General features: G+C 45.6%; 1 protein-coding gene across 3 annotated transcripts in view; it reads left to right on the plus strand.

Moving 5' to 3' along the window:
* LOC119975763 (mediator of RNA polymerase II transcription subunit 12-like protein) overlaps window positions 1-18,105 on the plus strand; it is a 640,706-nt gene that overhangs the window by 555,025 nt on the left and 67,576 nt on the right. For all 3 annotated transcript variants that reach the window (XM_038815591.1, XM_038815593.1, XM_038815592.1), the window contains exon 35: window positions 4,153-4,288. In XM_038815591.1, coding sequence (XP_038671519.1) covers window positions 4,153-4,288 — 136 coding nt within the window. The remainder of the gene's footprint in view (window positions 1-4,152; window positions 4,289-18,105) is intronic.

Consider the following 18,105-nt stretch of genomic DNA (forward strand, 5'->3'; position numbering starts at 1 on the left):
CCTGAGCGAATACAATCTGAACTGATTCAATCTATCTTCGTATGTCAGTCCCGTCATCCGAGCAATCAGTCTGGTAAACCTTCGCTGCGCTTCCTCTAGAGCAAGAACATCCTTCCTCAGATAAGGAGACCAAAACTGCACACAATATTCCAGGTGTGGCCTTACCAAGGCCCTGTACAGGGGCTGGTTTAGCACAGTGGGCTAAAATGCTGACTTGTAATGTTGAAGAATGTCAGCAACGCGGGTTCAATTCCCGTACCGGCCTCCCCGAGCAGGCGCCGGAATGTGGCGACTAGGGCCTTTTCACAGTAACTTCATTGAAGCCTCCTTGTGACAATAAGCGATTATTAATATTATTATTATTGCAGCAAGACTCGAATTCTCTCATTATGAAGCCCAGCATACCATTTGCCGCCTTTTCTGCTTGCTGTAACTGCATGCTTGCCTTTAGTGATGATGCACATTCCTCTCTCCTAACTTATGGCCATTCCGATAATGTTCTGTTGACTATAGAAGAAGAGAAGGAGCTATATTGATGCCCAGTGTTCTGAAGCTGAACAAACTGAGAACAGAGAAATGTGCAGTAGCAGGGCCGTAGATTAAAAAGGAATAAAGGTTATAAATTGCCCCAATCAAAATTATTAAATTTCTCTTTGCATATTATTTATTTGATTCACCAATATTTCGGAATAATGAAGAGGTGCTAATGAATTCACAACATGGTTCTTCATAGACACGAGCACCTAGATTTGAAGTTTAGTGATAAATCGTTGGGGTTGAATTTTCGGGAGAGCTGTCCTTGGTCCAACGGTCTGCCATTGTATCAGTGGAAAATCATTGGGAACGCTGGAAAAACAGAAGTTTTGCATTAAAGTTGCATTGACGCTTGGGAAAAAAAACCTCCCACTTCTCACTGACAATTTAAAATCATAAGACATACGAGCAGAAGTAGGCCATTCAACCCATCAATTCTGCTCCACCATTCAATAAGATCATGGCTGCCCTGATATAATCCTCAACTCCACTTTCCACCTTATGCCCATAACCCATAAATTAATTCACTTACTGATTATAAATCTGTCTGTCTCTGCCTTGAACTTACTGAACGACCCAACCTCTACAACCTTCTCCAGTAAAGAATTCCACCGAGTCACTACTCTCTGAGAGAAGAAATTCATCCTCATCTCTGTCTTAAATGTATGACCCCTTTCTCTGAAATTATGTCCTCTGGTCTTAGACTCCCACAGGAGGAGACATCCTCTCAGTATCTACCTTTTCAAGCCCGCCGAGAATCCTCTATGTCTCAATAAGGCCACCTCCCGTTATTCTAAATTCCAATGAGTACAGGCCCAACCTACTCAACCTGTCCTCATGAAAAATTTCCCCCACACATGGGATCAACCTTGTGAAGCTTCTCTGTACTGACTCCAACACCAGTATATCTTTCGTTGTGTCATGTGAGAGTACCTTTAAGAAATTCGTGTTTAAGAAATGTTCCTTTAAGAAATGGGTGTTTATCAGTGGTGTCAGAGAGTGGGTGGAGCTGTGCTGCCTGTCAGGTGTTTACTTTCGTTTTAGGCTGAATGCTGCAGGGTGTGTTTTAGTTTCGTTTTCAGAGCTGGACAGCTGCAGTCACAGCCAGGAGGGGTATTTGTCTCTCTCTCTCTCTCTCTCTCACTCTAATCTAAAAACTGTAAATCGATCCTTTCATGATTTAAAACTAATAACTGCTCTCAGTAGTGACTTTAACCTGATGTGCTTCTGTTTGAAGGTTTTTTAAAACAGTCTTATAGATGTTAAAAGGACAGCTTAAGGTTTACTTCGTGTTGTATTCTTTGGGGGTTGTATTTGAATTAATGGTTGCTAAGATGTTCACTATGTTTTTAAAAATTTAACTTGAGTTCATAGAATAAACATTGTTTTGCTTTAAAAATACTTTTCCATTTCTGCTGTACCACACCTGTACAGTGGGCCGTGTGCTCCCCATACCACAGAGGGGCATAGGCACAGAGGGGCATAGGCACAGAGGGGTATGGACACAGAGGGGCATAGACACAGAGGGGCATAGACACAGAGGGGTTGTAGGTCAGGTGAATTTCATGATACACTTTGGGGTTGTCTAAACCCTGGCCCATAACAGTTGGATAAGGGGACCAAATGGGTAGCATTGTGGATAGCACAATCGCTTCACAGCTCCAGGGTCCCAGGTTCGATTCCGGCTTGGGTCATTGTCTGTGTGGAGTCTGCACGTTCTCCCCGTGTGTGCGTGGGTTTCCACCGGGTGCTTTGGTTTCCTCCCACAGTCCAAAGATTTGCAGGTTAGGTGGATTGGCCATGATAAATTGCCCTTAGTGTCCAAAATTTCCCTTAGTGTTGGGTGGGGTTACTGGGTTATGGGGATAGGGTGGAGGTGTTGACCCTGGGTAGGACGCTCTTTCCAAGAGCAGACTCGATGGGCCGAATGGCCTCCTGTACTGTAAATTCTATGATAAAACCATTCCCAATATTCCAGGTGTGGCCTAACTAGTGTCTTGTATAGTTTTAGCAGGACTTTCCTATTTTTATACTTTATTTACTTTGAAATAAAGGCCAACATTTGCCGTTCCCAATTGCCTGAAAAACATGCATGCCAGCTTTTTTGATTTATGCACATGAACCCCTAAATCCTGAAGTTTTCTGCAGTTTTCTGCAGTCTTCCCCCATTTAAATAATCTTCAGCTCCTTTATTCTTCCTACCAACCCCTGTGTCTATACCCTCTGTGTCTATACCCTCTGTGTCTATACCCTCTGTGTCTATACCCTCTGTGTCTATACCCTCTGTGTCTATACCCCTCTGTGTCTATACCCCTCTGTGTCTATACCCCTCTGTGTCTATACCCCTCTGTGTCTATACCCCTCTGAGTCTCTTCCCCTCTGTGTCTGTACCCCTTTGTGTCTGTACCCCTTTGTGTCTATATTCTCTGTGTCTATACTCTCTGTGTCTATACTCGCTGTGTCTATACCTCTCTGTGTCTATACCCCCTGTGTCTATACCCCTGTGTCTATACCCCTGTGTCTATACCCCTGTGTCTATACCCCTGTGTCTATACCCCTGTGTCTATACCCCTGTGTCTATACCCCTGTGTCTATACCCCTCTGTGTCTATACCCCTCTGTGTCTATATCCCTCTGTGTCTATATCCCTCTGTGTCTATATCCCTCTGTGTCTATATCCCTCTGTGTCTATACCCCTCTGTGTCTATACCCCTCTGTGTCTATACCCCTCTGTGTCTATACCCCTCTGTGTCTATACCCCTCTGTGTCTATACCCCTCTGTGTCTATACCCCTCTGTGTCTATAACCCTCTGTGTCTATACCCCTCTGTGTCTATACCCCTCTGTGTCTATACCCCTCTGTGTCTATACTCCTCTGTGTCATACCCTCTGTGTCTATACCCTCTGTGTCTATACCCTCTGTGTCTATACCCCTGTGTCTATACCCTCTGTGTCTATACCCTCTGTGTCTATACCCTCTGTGTCTATACCCTCTGTGTCTATACCCCTCTGTGTCTATACCCCTCTGTGTCTATACCCTCTGTGTCTATACCCTCTGTGTCTATACCCTCTGTGTCTATACCCTCTGTGTCTATACCCCTGTGTCTATACCCTCTGTGTCTATACCCTCTGTGTCTATACCCTCTGTGTCTATACCCCTCTGTGTCTATACCCCTCTGTGTCTATACCCCTCTGTGTCTATACCCCTCTGTGTCTATACCCCTCTGTGTCTATACCCCTCTGTGTCTATACCCCTCTGTGTCTATACCCCTCTGTGTCTATACCCCTCTGTGCCTATGCCCCCCCCCCCCCCCCCCCGTGTCTATAGCCCTTTGGATTCTTTGTGTCATCCTCCCCTGTTGCCTTTTAATTTTTGCAGTACCAAAAGTGAAACTGAGATTGATTATCTGAATGAAGGTTTCTGACTTTTTCCTTGACTCTGTCGCATTTTGCCAATGGGAGCTAATAAAATCCATACTGCAGCCCAAGACTAAGTATCAGTCCGTCAAGAGCAATGATGCAGTTTTTATTTTCGGTGAAGAATTAGCAATATTTGTTATGGACGCAGTCCAGTTAAAATTGTTCACAGTCAATATGATATTTCTCTTTGGTTTTCTCAGTGAACTCTTCACCACCGTGCTAGACATGCTGGGAGTCTTAATCAACGGGACCCTGGCATCAGATCTATCCAGTGCCTCCCAAGGAGGATCAGAAGAAAACAAGCGAGCCTATATGAATTTAGTGAAGAAACTAAAGGTGAGTCAAACTTGGTTATTCTTGGTCCTAAAGCAAAATACAGCAGAAGCTGGTAATCTGAAGCAAAAACAGAAAATGCTAAAATATTCAGCCTTTGTGCGGAGAGAAACAAAATTGATGTTTCAGGTCAATGATCTCTGTTAGAACATCTGGGTTCTTGTGTAATTGAAATGTTTCAAGGTGGTTTATTTCAAATACTTCCATCATCTTGGTGACTCTTTACTGCAATATTTGATCTTCAGTTTTGCTTATCTTTATGATAAGGTTGCCTGCAACCCCTCCAACCCCCATCTCCACCTCCCCTGACCCATTGGTGGTGTTCACAATAAGTTAACCAATGTTATTATTTGTGGGTGCTTGTAAATTTCCAGTTCCCCAGACCAGGGGAAGGAGCCTGAAATGATTGTGTTTCAACACCTTTAATTGCAGCAGATGCATGGGGAGCGATTCTCTGCTCCCCACGCCAGGTGGGAGAATTGCGGGAGGGCCGGACGACTCACGACATGCCGCCCCCCCGTTCGGAAGAATCGGCGCTCGCCGTTTTTCATGGTGACCGGCGATTCTCCGGCCCGCATGGGCCAAGCGGCCTGCCGTTCCCGACCGGTTCACGACGGCGGCAACCGCACCTGGTCGCTGCCGTCGTGAACATGGGCGCCAAATGCTCGTTTGAAGCTTGTGGGGGGCGGAGAGAGGAGTGAGCACCACGGCCATGCTCGGGAGGAGACTGGAACGCAGTCGGTGCCCACCGATTGTTGGGCCGGCGTCTCCAAGTGACGCACTCTTTCCACTCCGACGCCCCACGAGATCAAGCCGCCACGTCTTGCGGGTCAGCGGAGGGGAAGACGGCAACTGCGCATGCGTGGGTTAGAGCCATCAGCCGTCATGACATCAGCCGCGCATGCGCGGGTTGGAGCCGGCCAACCTGCGCATGCACGGCTGACGTCACTTAGGCGCCGCCGTCGCATCATTCTCGGCGCGTCACCTTGATGCAAGCGTCAAGGCCCAGTGGCCGAGAGTTACGGAGCGCCGCTCCTAGCCCCCCGGGTGGGGGTGAATAAGGTGCGAGGAGCGGCCTCCGAGGCCGTCCTGAAACTCGGCCGAGTTCACGACGGCCTTCCTGATTTATCGTGGGAGCGGAGAATTCCACCCATGGTGTGCCACCAACAACCTGAATAACCTCAGCCAGTATGGGAATTGAACCCGCGCTGTTAGCTTTGAGCTAAACCGGCCCCGAGGTTATTCGTGAAGGCCTCACCTTTTCAACCTTGCACCTCGCCTGAGGTGAAGCGTAGAATCATAGCAACAGTGCAGAAGGAGGCCATTCGGCCCATCAAGTCTGCACCGGCTCTTGGAAAGTGCATCCAACTTAAGCCCATGCCTCCACCCTATCCCCAGTAACCCCTCCCATCCTTTTTTGGACAATTAAGGGCAATTTATCGTGGCCAATCCACCTAACCTGCACATCTTTGGACTGTGGGAGGAAACCGGAGCACCCGGAGGAAACCCAAATGTGGTGATCCTCAGGTTAAATCACCACCATTCAGCTCTCCCTCTCAAATGGGAAAGCAGCCTATGGTCATCTAGGACTATGGTGACTTTACTTATTTACCTTTTCAATTTATATCTGTAAATATGAATATATATGAAGAATTTTTTTTTAAATTTAGAATATCAATTCTTTTTACCAATTAAGGGGCAATTTAGCGTGACCAATCCAACTATCCTGCGCATCCTTGGGTTGTGGGGGTGAGACCCATGCAGACACGGGGAGAATGTGCAAACTGCACACGGAAAGTGACCCGGGGCCAGGATCGAATCTGGGTCCTCAGTGCCATGAGGCAGTAGAGCTAACCACTGCGCCACCATACCAGAAAGAATGTTTCTAATCAATAAACATTTAGCACCTTAGACTTACTTGGTCCGGACAGTACATGCCAGTATAATTGTCTACTGTATGCTCTTTTATTTTGTCCTTTGTTGGTTTATCAATGTGTCGTTTGATTTACGGGTGTTCCCAGAGAACTGCAAGATTTTGTTTTAGGTTCTTGGCCAACTGACTGAGCTGAGCTTTGATATTCTCTGCTCCTGGCTAACTGGTGGCAGAGGTGCCATCCTCGCGTGCTGCAGACCTACAGCTTTGTTGGTGAAGTAATGCCAGGCCATCGTACCTCACCAGATGTCAAATAGCAAGCAGCTCTTGGGTGGGGGGTGTGTGATCCATCCCTTACAGATATTCTTCTGCATGCATAGTACTGCTTGGACTTTGAAGCAGGAAGATGGTTCCTTAAGTGACCTGGGTGTTCTTCTCAATAATCCCCATTTGAGGAAGTACTTGGTTAGTACAATCAGTGCTCATGTACATCGGAACATGATGCAATTTGACTTTGCCCACAAACCACAATCCTGGATGTCTCACGAGTACGATGAAGTGAGGTTTTGTTTGACATTCCGGACCAGGTAGCGTGGATGTGATAGGAAGCAGGTTCACTCTGTAACTGAGTAAATAAGTGCAGCTCCAGAGCAGCCCTGGACCACTTCAATACCTGACTTGTGGGGTATTCACATCAGGGTGGAAATCGTGCAGTTTCATTTGCTTCAGAGACCCTGAGCTAGGCAAGGAAGCAGGATTTACAAGGTTTTCAATATCCTACAGCTACCATATCCTTGGAATGGCAAATGCCCGGCTTACCAGCAGGTTATCAGTCTTTTGTTCCATTCTTTTCATCTCTCTTTCCTTTTTTCAGCTCTCTTTCCTTGTTTTCACCTTTCTTTTCTTCTGCATTTACACCTCCCACTCCCAGGCTCTCTTCCTTGTGTGTAGTGGTGGCAGCACGCAGTCTACCTTAAACTCAAAGTTTTAGGGCTGGATTCTCCGCACCCTAGCGCCGAAATCACAACCGGCGTGGGGGCAGAGAATCCAGTTTGACACAGAAATTGGGACCTGCACCGGTTCGCCGATTCTCCGGGCACTGAAAATTAGCGTCGGCGGAGAGTACACTGCGCCGCCTAGGGCCATTGCCAGAGGCCCACTCCGACATCCACCGCCCCTCACCAGCCAAAGCCCCGACGGCATAGACCTAACCTGGTCCTGCCAGTCCGGATACTAGCGTGGCAGCTAGGGACTCGGTCCGCGGCTGCCCTGGTCAGGGGCAGGCCGGGGCGGGGGCGGGGGGGGGGGGGGGGGGGGGCCTTATAGGTGGCCGGGGAATGATTGTGTGGGGGTTGAGGGTCGGGCACGCGGCCGATCGGGAGGGTCTCCTTTGTGGGTCTACCTCTGCAGGCACGACGCGGATGCTGGAGGTCGGCGCGATGCGCATGCGCAGCCTCCGACCCGGACGTGCGGGGGGGCCCATATCTGCAGCAAAAGCTGCGAGATTTACTCCTGGTCCCTGCTAGCCCCCTGCAGGGCTGTGAATTCATGTCCCTTTAATCCAGGATTTTCAGAAGTTAAACTATACCGTTTTGATGCCGGCGTCAACTCTCCAGAATGGTGAATTCAGTGCCCCATCTCGGGGAAGTTGCCATGATTTGAAGAACATCATCTGCATGGGTCATTGTCTTTTTTAGTCTGGAAAGTAGGTGAGATTATCTTATACTTGAAGATATATGGTACTCTCTCATTCTCTGACTGTGGTCGTATTGGTGCCAATACCACTTGCCAAATGATGGCTGGCATAATGAGGCAGCAAAGATTCTGGAGGTAGTGAGCAATGCTGCATGGCACAAGAAGAGATTTAATGCTTTAATTTTTGTGTTAGATGGTGGCATAATGATAGACAGATTCTGTACAATCTGCATAATTGCTTGCGTTTTACTTGCCTTTCATCTATTCTTTCTGACGTTGGGAATATAGATTGATTCTTCACCCTGAAAGCTTGCATTTTTAAAAACTTATTTCACAGGATGTAGGCGTCACTGATGAGCAAATAATCACCCACTTTGCTGACCTTTTCTGATGATGATTCATGCACCTCACTGACTCCACTCACCGTTTGCTTAAATGTTTCTCTTTTGTCCCCGGAGATAGCTCATTAGTATGCTAATGGCTTTGCAGTATCGGCCTTGTCTGGGAGCTGCAAACTCCAATCCACAGACAAACCATGCACCTGCTTGCTTTCTTAGCATTGTCCAATTTTCCCTTCATTCTCTGCAAGTGTCCATTTTGTAATCGGGACGTGGCCACCCTAGGTGGCTACGCCTGAAAGCCATTTTTTTTAATTATAAATTTAGAGTACCCAATTATTTTTTCCAATTAAGGGGCAATTTAGCGTGGCCAATCCACCTAACCTGCACATCATTTGGGTTTTGGGGGCAAAACCCACGCAGACACAGGGAGAATGTGCAAACTCTACACGGACAGTGACCCAGGGCTGGGATTCGAACCCGGGTCCTCAGCGCTGTGAGGCAGCACTGTGCCACCGTGCAGCCCTCCTGAAAGCCATATTAACACAGAGTGTAGCAGAGGGGTGAGAAAGCAGCCTCTTCCCCTTCTTCACACTGGTAGTAGGCTTGTTCGCAGCTTTTCTTTTCCTTATTCCAGGCTTCAGAAGCAGAAACGGCTGCAACATACAAAACACTAAGGCTAGATTCTCCGGTCCGCCAGACTTGTTTTTCAGTCCGCCGACCCCTCCCCCCTCCCCCCAGCTGGCAGCGAGATTCTCTGTTCCCGCAGCCGGTCAACGGGGTTCCCCATTGTGGCCACCCCACGCCGTCAGGAAACCTGTTGGAGGAGAATTCCGCTGCAGGTTTTCAAGCAGTTTTGCAGCCCAAAGCAAGGAGTGGAGAGCACTCAAAACCTGCAGCCACTTGGGAGCTGTGAGGTGCTCACGCTATTTGCCAATTCACCATTAACAATAGCCTTCATCTGTACAGCCAGCGGCCGCCACGGTCAGTGGGAGTTAACGTGATCTTCACCATATTGTCATGGATGGGGTTCTGCCACGAGGTGTTTAGTGGGACAGACGGGCAGCAGCTGGAGTCACCTCTGTTATGGGTATAAGTTATCTGGGGGGATGGCATCCTGGACCTGCTGGCAGTGGGCAACCCGATTTTCCCCCCCCACCCCCACTGCTCAGTCCAGACGTGCCTCCCCACCCCCACCGATGGTGACCAACTCCCCTGACCGGGACCGTTTCCCACCCTCTCCCGGAGGTTCCCCCGTCGCCTGCGCACTGGGACAGCGGCCGCAGTGCCCTCGGATTGACTGCCCGATTTCGAAGATGGCCTACTCACCAAATTGGATCCCCAGAACAGTCATAATAGTAAAAAAATTTGAAGAGTACTGTATGGAATTTGAACAGCACTGTATGCTCAGAGGCCAAACTGCACAGGGACTGAGTGATGCAAAACTCAACCAATCACTATCAGAACAGAAAGGGTTCAGTCTAGAAATCGCGAGTGAAAAGTCCAGATCGAAAGGAAAAAGTAACATGAACTTTTCACAAAGACAAAACGCTGAAATCCTGTTCAGATCAAAAGGAAAAAGGAACTTGAACTTCTCACATAGACCAAAGGCTGAAATCCAGTTGAGATCAAAAGGAAGAAGTAACTTGAATTTTTCACAAAGCCAAAATGCTGAAATCCAGTTCAGATCGAAAGGAAAAGGTAACTTAAACTTTTCAGAAAGAAAAGACGCTGAAATCCGCTTTAAAATGGCGTCTGAGCAATTATACAGTCTTGGGCCAACAAAGGACAAAAATCTGTGTCTGCGCATGCGCAGGAAACAGAAGCCGCGCAGGAAACAGAAGCCGCGCGTGCGCAGTTACAATCAGCCGTTTTGCGTTCTGTGCATGTGCAAGACGCGCATGCGCAGTTAAAAAAAGTTTTGGTCGCGGATCGTTACGCGCATTCCCAGTTGAAAGGAACGAGTGCACCATTCGGCATGCGCAGTGGACACAAAACCGCACAGTAAAGGAAGACCGATGTGCGCATGCGCAAGCGTATCCTACGCATGACGTCACGAGCGTCATGACGTCTGAGAACCCGGACCGCGCCCACTTAAAAGGGAAATGCCCGCAAATTAAAAACAAGATACCTAAAGCTGTAAAACCCATTTTTTTTTTACCTCGAAAGACAGAAAAACGCCTGATCTTACACCAGCAGTTGACAATAACTCTCACAACACCCTGGAACAAGCAGTTTGCACCACCCAAAGTGAAGAGAACAAAAACAATTCTGAAACAAAAAAGATGAAGAAAACGATACCAAATCTGAAACAAAAAAAGATGATTTGTTTTTCGAACAATACTACTCAGACATAGCTGAGTTATTCGGATATGCTGATCACAGCATCAGCAACACGGTCGCAAAGCTCAACACGACTCTACTCGTGGTAGATGAATCCAACACCATGGTGCCATGGCAGATCGTCGATACATTGGATGACAGCAATACCCAAGACGAAGACAACGCCACACAGAGAGCACAGAAAGACTCCACAGTGAGAGTGATGAAAGATTCCACAAAGAGAGTGATGCGAGCCTCCACAGACAGCTCGTTGAAAGACTCTCAAAATGGAAGCAAGCAAACACTCCCTGGCGAACACCATGCATGAACAAGACCATGAACGTCGACCCACCATCTCTGAGCAACCGCAAGCAGACTATGAAAGTCTACCAAGCTCACATGATCAAGAAGAAGACAATGTACATCTACCCACTGCATGCGAAAACAGTGACAAAGTGATCACACTCGACATACAGGAGGTGCAGGATCACAGCGAGACTGACAGTTCCCAGCTCGTCTGTACAGAAGCACAGAGTAGGACCACCCAAGAATCCAGAGAGACCACGTCAATAGAAACCATGAAGATTTTAACTCCAGAAGAGGAGCACCAAGAGTCCAGAGAGACCACATCAATAGAAATCGTGAAGATTCTGACTCCAGAAGAGGAGCACCAAGAGTCCAGAGAGACCACGTCAATTGAAATCGTGAAGAATTTGACTCCAGAAGAGGAGCACCAAGAAAGAAAAGAAGAGGAATTAAATCCACCACAAATGAATCCAAAAGAGTACAAAGACCAACAAGAAAATGAAATCATGAAGAATTTGACTCCAGAAGAGGAGCACCAAGAAAGCAAAGAAAAGGAATTAAATCCACCACAAATGACTCAGAAGAGGAGTACAAAGGAAGCAAAGAAGAGGAATCAAATCCACAACAAATGACTGATGTCACCAGCATCAATGCAACATCAGATCATTCTCACCATTCTCTAGACGAAACGTTCAATGTAACAGATTCCACGAAGGACACTCGCACCAATAACTGTGATAATGACTCAAATTATCCACACGGGACACTCATTGAGCACAATAAGAAAAACAACAACCACAAGAAGCAGAGTAGAAACAAGAACAACAACAGCAAGAACAAAAGCAACATGAAGCGCGACAAGAACAACAAAAATCACAAGAAGCACTGCAGAAACAAGAATAACAGCAACCACAAAAACTACAAGAAGAACAACAAAAACAACAAGAAGCATAACAAAGACAACAACAAGCATGACAAGAACCAAGTCAGAAACGACAAAAACAACAAGAACAACAATGAAAACAACAAAGACAGAAATGACAAAAACAGCAACAAGAATGACAATGAAAACAACAAAGACAGAAACAACAACAATTAAACTACGACATGTACAAAATGGTACAACTCCGCACATGAAGGACAATGCCACAGCACACTGCAAAACAATGACGACTACAAACATGCCATGGGATGACAACGAATCTCACAAACTCACATCTGCTCCAGAACAAGCAAGCACACCAGCTTTCAAGGCAGATGACACACTAAATCGATACCACAAGCACAGAAAAAAGTCCATGTCAGTCAACATCAGTGGTTCGACCATTCAAACACCTCAGGATGACGTATTGGTTACTTAAAATAACAAGAACACCGACAACATTCACAACGGAGTTGCAATATCAATATCACCACGTCAACAACGAAAAAGAAAAAACTCAATTAACAAATTCATCAAGTTTGGACTCATAAATGTTGTTATTAAAATTGGACTCATAAATATAAATTGGCTTTGTAAAATATGCAATAGCACCATCACTTGTATAGATACACATATAGTAAGTAATCTAACTGTTCTGTACAATTTTCTTTAACCATGTACAGAAAATATGTAAAGAAAAAGGGGGGATGTGGTGATTGTAGATCTGTGTAGATGCAATGCAACTGAGCAACCACTAGAGAGAGCACGGGAGAGCTATAAATACAGAGGAACAGGAAGTGAGGACACACTTCACAGAAGGGAGAACTGGTAGCAAGACACAGACAAGCAGCATTGAGGTAGCTGTAAGTTAAGCACTGAAGACAGAACAAACTCACAATAAAGCATCTACTCCAACTTTGAGACTACGAGCTTTATTAAGACACAAGGAACAACACACTATAGACCCCCAAATAGTCAACGGGAATTAGAAGAACAAACATGTAGGGAGATTGGGGAGTCTTGCAGGAGTAACACAGTTGTCATAATAGGGGATTTTAATTTTCCAACATAGACTGGGACTGCCATAGTGTTAAGGGCTTAGATGAGGTGGAATTTGTTACGTGTGTTCAGGAAAGTTTCCTCAAACAGTATGTTCCCATAGCGGCCTCCCCTGACAGGCTCCGGAATATGGCGACTAGGGGATTTTCACAGTAACTTCATTGAAGCCTACTCGTGACAATAAGCGATTTTCATTTTTCATTTCATGCGGAGAGTCCTATTCGGGAAAGGGCAAAATGTGACCCACTCTTGGGAAATAGGGCAGGGTAAGTGACTGAGGTGATGGTGAGGGACCACTTTGGGACCACTTTAGTTCTATTAATTTTAAAATAATTATGGAAAGGGACAAAACTGGTCCACAGGTGCAAGTTCTAAATTGGGGCAAGGCTTGTTTTGATGGAATGAGACAGGAGCCTGCAAGGGCTGATTGGAGTTGCTTGTTTGAGAGCAAAGAGACCTTCGGCAAGTGGGAGGCCTTTAAAAATGAAATAGCAGTTCAGGGTCTATATAATAATAATAATAATATGTTCCTGTTAGGGCGAAGGGCAAGGCTGTTAGGAGTAGGGAACCCTGGATGACTAAACATATTGGGATTTTGGCCAGGAAAAAGAAGGAAGCAAGGCTCAGGTACAAGCAGCTGGAATCAAAGGATTCCCTGGAGATGTACAAGGATACAGGAATATACTCGAAGGAAATTCGGAGGGCAAAAAGGGGACATGAGGTAGCTTTGACCGAAAGGATTAAGGTAAATCCAAAGGGATTCTTTAAGATTCTTTATTGAAGGAAAACAAATAACTTGGGAGAGAATACAACCCCTCAACGACCAAAGTGGACATAGATATGAAAAATGAAATGAAAATTGCTTATTGTCACGAGTAGGCTTCTATGAAGTTACTGTGAAAAGCCCCTAGTCGCCACATTCCGGCGCCTGTTCGGGGAGGCTGTTACGGGAATCGAACTGTGCTGCTGGCCTGCCTTGGTCTGCTTCAAAGCCAGCGATTTAGCCCAGTGTGCTAAACAGCTCTGTGCAACCGCAGGGGTTGGGCGAGGTTCTCAATGAATTTTTCGCCTCTGTGTTTACCGTGGAGAAAGACATGAAGACTTGGGAACCTGGGAAGGTTAGTGACAATATATTTGGGATAGTTTGCATTAAAGTAGAGGAAGTGATGGCGTATTAAAAGATATGAAGGTGGATAAATTTCCTCACCCTGACCAGGGATATTCAAGAACACTGCGAGTCAAGAGAAGAAATTGTGGGAGCCTGGCTGAGATATTTGCATCATCGTTATCCATGGGTGAGGTATCAGGAGACTGGAGGGTAGCAAATGTTGTGCCTTATTTAAGAAGGGCTGCTAAAGAAAAACCTGGGGATTATAGACCGGTAAGCCTAACATCTGTGTTGGGTACGTTACTCGGGAGGATTCTGAGGGATAAGATATGCAGGCATTTGGAAAGACAGGGTTTGATTTCGGAGTAATCAGCACGGCTTTGTGCATGGGAGATTAAGCCTTACGAAGTTGTTAGAGTTATTTGATGAAGTGACCAGGAAGGTTGATGAGGGCAGAGTGGTAGCCATAGTCTATTTGGACTTCAGTAAGGCCTTTGACAAAATTCCACATGGTAGGATGCTCTGGAAATTTAGATTACATGGAATCCAGGGAGAGCTGGCAAATTGGATATACAATTGGCTTGATGGTAGAAAGCAGAGGGTAATGGTCGGATACTTGTCGGACTGGAGGTCTGTGACAAGTGGTGTGTCTCGGGTCAGTGATGGGCCCATTGCTGTTTGTTATCTATATTAATGATTTGGATGAGAATGTACAAGGCATGATCAGTAAGTTTGTAGATGACACTAAACTAGGTGGTATTGTAGACAGTGAGGAAGATTATTGAAAAATTGCAGGAGGATTTTGATCAGTTGAAGTGGCCGAGAAAAGGCAAATGGAGTTCAATACAGATAAATGTAAGGTGTTGCATTTTGGAAAGTCAAATCCAGATGGGATCTTAATGGTGAATGGGAGGACCTTGTTGAGTATTGTGGAACAGAGGAACCTTGGCGTTCAGGTGCACGGTTCCCTAAAAGTGGAGTCACAGGTAGATAGGGTAGTGAAGAAGGCTTTTGGCATGCTGGCCTTCATCAGTCAGGGCATTGAGTATAGAGATTGGGAAGTTATGTTGCAGTTGCACAGGACGTTGGTGAGGCCGCACCTGGAGTATTGCATTCAGTTCTGGTCGCCTTGCTCCAGGAAAGATGTTATTAAACTGGAGAGAGTGCAGAAGAGATTTACAAGGATATTGCCAAGACTCGAGGGACTGAGTTATAGGGAGAGATTGGACAGGCTGGGACATTTTTCTTTGGAGTATAGCAGACTGAGAGGTGATCCCCAGGGTTGGGGAATCGAGAACTAGAGGGCATAGGTTTAAGTTAAGAGGGAAAGAATTAATGGGAACTCGAGAAGCAACTTTTTTTTACACAGAGGGTGGTAGGTAGGTGGAATGAGATGCCAGAGGAAGTGGTTGAGGCAGGGACATTGACACCATTTAAAAGGCATTTGGACAGATACATGGATAGGAAAGGTTCAGAGGGATATGGGCTAAATGCAGGCAAATAGGGTTAGTCTTTTTGTTTGGCATGGACCAGTTTGGGCCGAAGAACCTGTCTCCGTGACAAAGATTCTATGATAAAGGTGCATCGCCCAAAAGAAAATATAAGCTTTTCCCAGTCAGTGGGTCATCACATTGTGTTGAAGAGCACTCATTGACTGTGTTGTTATAAATCCCACCAGCAAATACTGTCAGCAAAATGTGCCACCATATCAATCTGTCCTAGAACTTTAGAGTTCAAATCCAAAATAGATAAGATTCAGTACCAACAGTTTCAATTTCTAGCAGCTGTTAATATACTGAATGTAATACATTTGGCCATTTCAGCCTAGTTTCCAGTAAGCACAGAACATTCCACAAAATTGGCGCAAAATGTACTACACTGGCCAAATTAAAGTGCGGAACATTTAGAGAACTTTTGGGCAGCGCTTACAGATTCCTATTCAACACATTTTTGGACTGCCCCCAAGGTACCTGATTTCAGTGTAACTGTATGAGCATCAGTTGTCTGTATATGGTTCTTCCAGATGTGTGTCTGGCTACAAAGACCATGTGTACACTCCAGTAATTTCTAAAGTTGCTAAGTGATCTTTAAACTTTTATTCAGTTTCACATTTTCAACAGTTGAGTAATGGAAATATGACATTTGAAAGCACATGTGGCATTTCTTTTTTTGCCATAACCCCCTCTACTCCAGCTGCGCATGTGTCGGGGACCCATTGCTTGGATGCTGCCGATGCCTTCTTTGGAACCGTGTTCTTGGCGTCTCTGATCTGGAAGGACTGGCTTTGATCGGCCTTTCCCATTCTCCACTTGCTGCCTTCTGACTTGCTGGTTCAGTGCTGAGATTGCCGCCTTACCACAGTGTAGGTGTGCGGCCAACCATCCTGTCCTGTCCTACACATTCCAAATGCACTGCCTTAAGTTACTGATTTGTCAAAGCTTCACTCGTGAAAAAGCAAAATACCGTGGGTGTTGGAGATCTGAAATAAAAACAAAAGTACCCAGCGAGTCAGGCAACACCTGGATAGAGAAGCAGGGTTGACACTTCAGGTAGAGATAACCTTTGATCAGAATGGCGAGAGGTCATCACGATCTGAAATATTGACTGCTCCTCCCCACAGATACTGCCTGGCTTGCTGAGTGTTTCCAAAATATTCTTGTGTTTATCCCGATTTGTTCAAGTGGTTTGCAAACACTTAAATCCTGTGCAGATCACCAGTTCTATTTAGCCAGGGTGCATTTTGCCAAAGACGTGAATGAAAAGTGTATGATCATTTTGACAACTATCCTTTCATTTCTGTCAATTTAATAACATCACCATTCATCGCTCACAAATGCTCCATATGCTGAAGGGAACCATGATTGAGCATTGAGAAGCAGAAGAGCAGTATGGACAGGAGGAAAATTGACAGGAGATCTGTACGTCAACCAACCAATATCCCAAAGTCACGTATTGCCCGTATAAAATAATTCAGTTATCATGATGCATTATTTAAGGGCCTGAATTGTGTGATCTCATTACTCAGACAAACAGCATTCCGTGGTGTCAGTCACACCTGCAAACAGTCTGAGCATCTTGGGTTTTTGTGAAGTGACTCATGCTGCCTTATATCCATTTACTTGCTTCAGAGTAAAACCTGGGTCCTGAACCATTGTAAGGTTTGTTTTCTTTCAACATTGGTTTTCTTGTGTGTTTCCTTTATTTTCTGTTATTTTGGCTTTTATGTGTTTGTACATGGATAATTATTGGGACCTGTACCTTTAAGATGGACTTTCATTTTTTAAAAGGAGCTGCTTTGCTGATCCTTTGTTTATCTGAAACAAGCTGTTGGTCAGTCTGCTGGAATGGGAAACAGATAAGAATTAGAGCGACGTGAGGTCGATCTTCTGTGTGAAGGCCCAGGTTAAGAAAAGTGAAAGAGACTTCCCAGAGGGGATCCCGCAGCCTGAGAGTCCCGCCTGAATGTTCCAGCCAGAAGAGTTTTGTAAGAAACCCAACTGGCGGTTTCGACACTCCACATCCAGGAAAGATAGCTGGCTACAATAACTTCAATATCAGCAACTAGGACTCATCTCCCTTTCTTCCATTTAAATCCCTATTGTTGCGCCCCTTTCCACTATGTGTGTGTTTGGGCAGAGGGTGAGACAGCACAAAAATGGGAATAATAGGTTAGCTGGCCGATATTCTGTTATAATTATTGCACGTCTTATCACTCTTGTTATAAATTAATAGTTTTTTTGTATTTCACTCCCAAACCTGGTGCCTGTAAGTCATTGGAGCAGTCAAGGATCAAAGATCTCAGAAACTATTTACAAATTATTAGTTAATTCACTTATGCTGGGACTCCAGGGCATGTGGGACTGGAACTGATCCAGGATGTCGTAACAACGTAATGTTCCCTTTTCACCCGAGTCTTTTGCCCATGTTGCTTCGGTTTTTCCAAAGACAGATTGATAAAATGTGCCTATATTCTGATGTGTCAATGAGGTGAACGTAAGGAGAAGATGGCAAGATCCTGTAGTAACAGTAGGTGTCATCCCTGGCTATATGCTAGAAGCTCCAAGTTTGAGTCCCACTCCAGGACATGATGGCCAAGGAAGGTGTGTTCATTTTCTTCTAAATTTAGAGTACCCAATTTTTCTTTTCCACCTAAGGGGCAATTTAGCATGGTCAATTCACCTGCCCAGCACATCTTTG

This window comes from Scyliorhinus canicula, chromosome 13 (genome assembly GCF_902713615.1).
Source record: "Scyliorhinus canicula chromosome 13, sScyCan1.1, whole genome shotgun sequence".
In the NCBI taxonomy this organism is placed as follows: domain Eukaryota; kingdom Metazoa; phylum Chordata; class Chondrichthyes; order Carcharhiniformes; family Scyliorhinidae; genus Scyliorhinus; species Scyliorhinus canicula.